This window comes from Chelonoidis abingdonii, chromosome 1 (assembly GCF_003597395.2).
Source record: "Chelonoidis abingdonii isolate Lonesome George chromosome 1, CheloAbing_2.0, whole genome shotgun sequence".
Taxonomy (NCBI): Eukaryota; Metazoa; Chordata; order Testudines; family Testudinidae; genus Chelonoidis; species Chelonoidis abingdonii.
The window spans coordinates 130176067-130183144 of record NC_133769.1 but is presented as its reverse complement, the minus strand read 5'-3'; the positions used below and the strand labels follow the sequence as shown (position 1 = coordinate 130183144).

The window sequence follows — 7078 nt, the reverse complement described above, 5'->3', positions numbered from 1 at the left end:
CTTGCTGGTGGATTCTCTGCAGCTTGAGGTCTTCAAATCACAATTTTGAGGATTTCAATAACTCAGTCATGGTTAGGGGTTGTTATAAATGTGTATGGGTAGGGTTTTGTGGCCTGCCTTGTGCAGGAGGTCAGACTAGATGATCATATTGGTCCCTTCTGACCTATGAGTCTATGTCCTGGAGCTATGGGTTGCACAGGCATGTAGGATCCCATACCCTCTAGAGCAACTGTGACTCTGATGTGGGAAAGATGGATTAGGAGACTATGGGGACAGGCTTCAAGGATGAGAAGGAGGACCCCAGTCAGCTGACTTAAAGGGTAAAGTCCCAAGGGGCCTCTAGAGAACAGAAAGGGCAAACTTACAAGGTCACAAATCCTCTCCTTCACAAGTCCTAAAATGGGTCCTGAGTGCCCTCATAAAAGAAGTAGGGCTTGTAAAAACATCCCCTTCCCAATTCAGCCAAAAGGGGTCTGGAAGCTGTTCCCCTCAGGGGGAATGGGACCCAGCAGGGGATGGAAAGAGATCTCCTGAGAGCATTTAGGGCCCTCAGCAAGGCTTGCTGCAAAAGGCCTCACCGAAGCTGCAATGGAGCTTGTATGCTTTCTAAGGAAGCTAAAAAAGCTAAAAAAATCCAAGAAAGCAAAAACAGGGAACAAAAAGGGTAGAAGATCTAGGAGCTATGAGTCTACTGACTCCTCATCCTTCACAGAGAATGGTGAATTGTCAGGCTGTGACTCCAGTCAGGATCGGGGAAAGACTCAGTAAAGGGTTTTTTTCCTCCTGAGAAATTCATGGCCATGTGCAGCAAGGTTGTATCCACTATTCAGATTCAGTCTTAAAACAATCTGGAGAGTAAGCCTCTGAGCAAATTTCTCCCCTCTAAATCCTCCCCTGAAGCTGCAATTTCCCTACACTCCTTCAAGGATATAGTCAGGGATGAATGGCATAATGAGATTAACAGAAATTCTCTTTGCTTCTGTAGGATTCATATACCAAAAGTCCCAATTACTGAGATACCAAAAGTTGATGCTGACTTGGCATCCCTGGCTAAAGGTATGTTTATCCCCTCAGAAGGGGAGTTCTAGTCTAAGGATTCCCACAGATAGAAAAACGAAGGCCAGAATTTATAACAGAGACTGATCACATTCTTAACTACAGATAGCATAACCAACTACTTTAAAGACTTTGAGGCCTCCTCAGCTTCTTTCAGGGCATCCCTAGCAGCTGCTTGATTTGCAAGGGCATCTCTCTACTGTCTGGAGGATTTCAGAGCCCTCAAGGATAGATATCACCCTGACTTCAGCTCTGTTTTAACTAAAGTTTCCCCGACAACCACATTCATTGCTGACACATCAATGGAGGCAAAGAGATTCTCAGCCAAAGCCAGGTCCTCGAAGTTGGTGACCAGGTTCCATCTATGGCTCTGTCACTGGAAGGTAGATAGCTATGCAAAGCAGGTGCGGTGCCCTGCCAAATTCATGGGAGCCCTGACTTTTTGAGAGAAAGTAGACAAGATAGTGGCGGCAGTGCTGCAAGATCTAAAGAGTACCTTCCATGCCTTTAAAAGAAAGGACAGACTGGCCTTCATCCTCTCATAAATAACAGCGAAGAGACAGCAGGTTCTCTAGAGGAAAGCTGTGGAACTGTGGCTCAGGAGGAAAGACCTGACGGAATCCTGTCACTCCCGAAGCCTCTTTATGACAAAGACCACGTAGGTCTCTGCCTGAAGCTGAAGATTGGAGGCAGGATTTCCAATATCCTGGAAGTATGGGTTGCTTCAATCATGGACCAGTAGATCATGTAGATAGTGAGTCAGGGATACTCTCAAGTCACGGGCTCGACTCCATCTGTTTTTCATCTAGTCTGCCATATCTCCCTGTAAAGAATGGTCTAATCCAGAATGAGATTTCTGTCCTGGATATGTGAGAAAGAGAGTGTTCCCTCTGAAGAAAGATTCTCAAGGTTCTTTATAATTCAGAAGCATACAGAGGGAATCTGAGCCATTCTACAGCTCAAAGGGCTCAATGGGTTGATGAAGAAACCAGTGTTTCAGATGGAGACCCTAGCCTGTTTGGTATCTCAGAGCAGCTCACTTAGCCTGCCAGGCTTTCCTGTCTCATCTGAGGGGCAGGATGGTTCAGATCCTGATGGACAACACCACTGCCATGTTCTATATTAGCAAGCAATTTGACCTCTTTTTCCCAAGTGGGACTTGTACTGAGAGCCCTGACAGACCATCTCTTCAAACCACTTATATCAGTGTCATAATTTTATTTGTCCATTAAAAATTGTCTTCTGAAAGTCAACATGTCTGCCAGGCGAGTGTCAGAGCTGGCGGTGCTCTCTATACAGTAACCTTACTGCATGTGTCATGAGGATTAAGTGGTGTTCAGAACTCCAGAATTGTTTATTCTGAAGGTGAACTCTTCTTTCCAAGCTTCCCAAGGGGTGCTTCTACATTCATTCTATCCAAGGACATAGGTGGGCTAGGAGAGATGGCAGTCCTTAGATATCAGAAGGGCTCTGAAAATTTACCTCAAATATAAAGAGTCCACAAGGAGATCCAGGTACCCTATTTGTATCCTTCCATCTGAAATGCCAAAGACTCGGAGCCTCCAAGTCCTCTTTTGCTAGGTGAAATAGACTATCTGTTGTGGAAGCATAGAGGGCATCAGAGATTCTGGTTCCATAAGGGGTCAGGCACACTCCACATGATCTCTGGCAACTTCATGGGCAGAAAGAGCTAAAGCATCCACAGGTGGCCACCTAGACGAATGCTATCACATTTATGAAGCGCTACAAGGTAGATTTCCTATCCTCTGGAGAGGCATACTTTTGGCAGGAAGGTTCTGCACATGGTGGCCTGGAAATTATTTTGCTCTTTGAATAAATATTATAGATAGGGAAGGGTACCATTTTCTTATTTTGGATCTTTTCTGTAACTCTCCCTACATCTGTCTGCTGCTCACTACTTCCCAGACTTCAAGAATTGTGGGAGACACTGAGAAAGAAATTTTCCATTTTGCAGCTGATAATTTCCTTTCTGCTGGCATTGTCTCCCACGGTTCTACCCACTCTGGCTGGCTTATGAGTCGAGTCAAATATTAAGTGGAATAATTATCAGGCAATTGTTATCTCTGGAATATTTGTTGTTAATGATATTATGCAGATATTACGGTTTGGGAATAATTCTATAAAGCAGCTGCAGGAGGACATGGCCACATGGCTCCAATACTGATTCACCTCCATTAGCTGTATAGAGAGGAGAGTAGCCAAGATGTTGAGAATTGTGGGAGACACTGCTAGCAGAAAGGAAATTATCTGTATTTTTTTTTCCATTTTACTTATAACGTCCTGAAAAATTCCTTCATTAGGGCTGAAGTTTTTTCTAATTGGTCTGCCTAAAACTGAGTTTGTTGATCAGGACACATTGGTGAATGAAAAACAGACACAGGGATAGATATCTTTATTAACTTATTAACTTAACACTGTCCATGCACCCTCTCTCTCATACCAGGTATTTGACTGGATCCAGAGTGGAGTTACGGGGCTCTCACCATGTAACCAATAACTTGTGGTAGATCCTCTTCTAGGACTCAGCTCACTTCTGAATCCTATTGCCACCCTCCCTCCCCTATTCCTCCCAAGCCGGGGTAGAGAGTACCAAAAGGGATTTCAGTTTGAGAAGACTTTGTGTCTCCCCATCTCCTTACGGCAAAAAGTCCATCAGACATATCCCATTCTCATTTACTTCTTTCATTTTAGCCTTTATCTGTATTGGACACAGCCTGCAAGTTTTGATGAACTAAACACTTCTGTATTACCTCCTAATATTTAAATTTTTATTCTTTAAACCGTACCTCCACAATTCTTTGAGGGGGACAAAAAACTTTCTAGATTTTGTCAATTTACTCTTTTGGGGGAATTTTTTTTTCTTGATCCTAAAAACAGGTGATCATTTGGACACACAGCATCCTGGAAACATAACTAGATATATACCTCAAAGGGAGGGAGGGTGGGGCAGCAATCACAGCAAGATAGCTCCTGGTTGCCTGGGAAGAAGGGCAGTCATGAGAGCCAATTAGCCCCCTTAATTGCTTCCAGCTGGCCAATGGGAGGCAGAGAAGCCTCTATCCCAAGTATACTCCCACATGCAGTTTGAGGCGCAAGGAGTGGCAAAGCTACAGTCTGGATGTGAGCTTTCCCCCTTCCTGGTTCAACCAGGGCCACCCATCCTCCACATCCACTATGATATGAGAGGAGCAATTTTTTCCTTTTTTTGTAGAGGAAAATTTTTTTCACCTATTTCAGTGGATAAAGAATACTTTGTGGCTACACTTTTTTAGACTGTGTTCAGATGCTGGTATATTTGGATGCTTGAAACTTGGCATGCAAACACTCCTTAGTGAAGAGTAGAGTATGTGGTACATTTTTGTGGCAGGGAAACGTATGGGTTGACTTAAGAGAGGAAAATTGTATATCAAATTTTCACAATACAACAATCTAAAGCAGTGGTTTTCAAACTTTTTTTCTGGCAACCCAGTTGAAGAAAATTGTTGATGCCTGTGACCCAACGGGCAGGGGCTTGGGGCATGGGGGGTGAGGACTGTAGGGTGGGGCCGGGAATGATGGGTTTCAGGTGCAGGAAGGGGCTCTGGGTTTGAGGAGGGGCTCAGGGCTGGGGCAGGAGATTGGGGCGTGGGCTTACCTCGCACAGCTCCCAGTCAACGGTGCAGCGGAGGTGCTAAGGGAGGCTTCTTGCCTGCCCTGGCATCGCGGACTGCGTTGTGCCCTGGAAGTGGACAGTAGTAGGTCCAGCTCCTAGGCAGAGGCGCGCAAGCAGCTCTGCACGACTCTCCCACAGGCACCATCTCCCCAGCTCCCATCTAAGAGCTGGACTTGCTGCTGGCTGCTTCGGGGGCACAGTGCGGTGTCAGAACGGGTAGGGACTAGCTTGCCTTAGCCAGGCAGCACTGCCAATGGGTCTTTTAACAGCCCAGTTGGTGGTGCTGACCAGAGCTGCCACAACCCAGTACTGGGTCGAGACCCGCAGTTTGAAAACCACTGGTCTAAAGGTGTGCAATTTGAAACAGACCACAATTGCATACTTTCTGAGCTGTACATCTATGTTTAAACACAAACTGAAGCACTGGCTGTTCTTGCTGACCCTTCTGTCCCTGGCTTTCTCCTCTAGCCACCTTATCTATCCAAAAATAGTTTGTTTGTAATAATTGTAAAAACTGAATGTATTAATACTGAGCACTTAACTTTTGCATTTCCTGACTTATTTTAAGGTTCTTACAGCAATATTAATTTGGCCATTTTATTTCTATTGTCAAATGGAGCTTTCTGTTGCTTTTCTACTGATGTTACTGGATTGAGAACTAAGAATTAATTTACGTTTATTACACATCTGTATTTTTGTTTTAGTGTATCATCTTTACGATTGGCTTACAAGGATCTTGAAATTCAAATGAAAGAAGAAAAGTTAAATATAGCTGGTAAAAAGAAAACTGAGATAGACAGACTTGGCATGGGATTTGGCAGCAACAGAAGGTATGTGAAACTATTAAAATGCTTTTATATAGCCCTATAAATTTATCCTTGACTTTATGCATGTTTTGATGAGGGAAATATAATTAATATCACAGGGATCAGAAAGGAAATAGAAAATGCCTAATTGACCAGGAGCTATTTTTAAATCTTTTGCCAAAGAATCTGGTATTTGCCATTCTTGGAAGCAGGATACTGGACTTTATGGCCTGCTGGTATGGTAAATCCTATATTACGTACAGTGCATCTCACATTAAACAAAACAGTCAGCTAACTGAAGTTTGACTTTATGTTCCCAAAGGTTATTGTATCATGCCTCTCCACCAAATTTCTTCTCAAGTTAACTGACTTATCAGGAAGCTAGCTGGTATGTTTTTACTGAGCTCCAAGTCCTATAAGCTTAGAACACAGCTCCTGTTCAGAGCTCCAAGTCATTAAAAAAGCCGGCTTAGCAAGCTTTAAAATCAGAGAAGATGGCCTGCATGTTCTCAAGCTTGTTTGACAGTGTTAGAAAATATACAGTGCAGACTTCAGAGCTTCCCCCTGTGTCCCCAAACCTTAATTATTCATCACTTTTGGATGTCATATAGTGGTATGCTTTCTGATTTGTACACATTTTAAAATATATTACAGTTCAAAAGTGTGTTTTTTGGATGTTACCTGAGATCTTCAGAAAATCAGGGTTGCAATTTCCTTGAGTTCAGAGTTGTACTTAGTGGTCTTTTTACAAGTTAATGCTTTATTTATTTATCTATCTATCTATCTATCTATCTATTGGTACAGTGGCATTTCCCATTCAGTAATCTCAGACATGCAAATGATAGAACAAGAAACACCCACAACTGCAAAACCAAGAAAAAAATACAATGATGAAGATGATCCATATTTTTCTTCCCCTAGTTCAAGGTAGTGTATTAAAATTTTTGTTTTGATGTGGTAAAAATATTGATATAAAATACAAGAAAAGGCAGCATGGCACACAACTCTGCATCTGTTATGGTTTAGAGTGAACCAATTTGAATGGAAAATTTGCAGAATAGTTGATTTTAATATCTCAGTGACAAACATTTATCAATAGTACCTGCTTATATTTTTGAACCTTTTTACTATTTCTGTAAGTGAAGAGTTTTGGGCAGGAAGGTAGGAACCATTTAGATTTCCTTCTGCTGATTGGTGCTGCGTTTTTTTTGTTTTGTTTTTTTAATCTTCATCTGTTTTAAATTGGGCCTGCCGATGGGTCTGTTTTATATGTTGCATTATTTCTTAATTTGTGTGTGTTTATTTGCAAAGCCAGTTGACATATGTAGGGGGTAGGAAAATCTGATTTGTTACCATTTTGGTCCAGTGGATTCTGCATCATGTTAGCTTATTCTCTTTCTTCACTTGTTGGTCCTCTTAGCATGTGTAAACTAACTCTCAAACCTAACAATAGGCTTCATATTAAAGTCTGACACTAGAATGCTGAGATTGATTGATTGGAATAAATCTAATTATACATCTCTGCTGTTAAACATGGAAAACT

General features: G+C 42.3%; 1 protein-coding gene across 2 annotated transcripts in view; it reads left to right on the top strand.

Moving 5' to 3' along the window:
- ARFGAP3 (ARF GTPase activating protein 3) overlaps positions 1-7078 on the top strand; it is a 90843-nt gene that overhangs the window by 64465 nt on the left and 19300 nt on the right. For both annotated transcript variants that reach the window (XM_032762497.2, XM_032762496.2), the window contains 2 exons: positions 5434-5559; positions 6340-6462. In XM_032762497.2, the coding sequence (XP_032618388.1) occupies positions 5434-5559; positions 6340-6462 (249 nt within the window). The remainder of the gene's footprint in view (positions 1-5433; positions 5560-6339; positions 6463-7078) is intronic.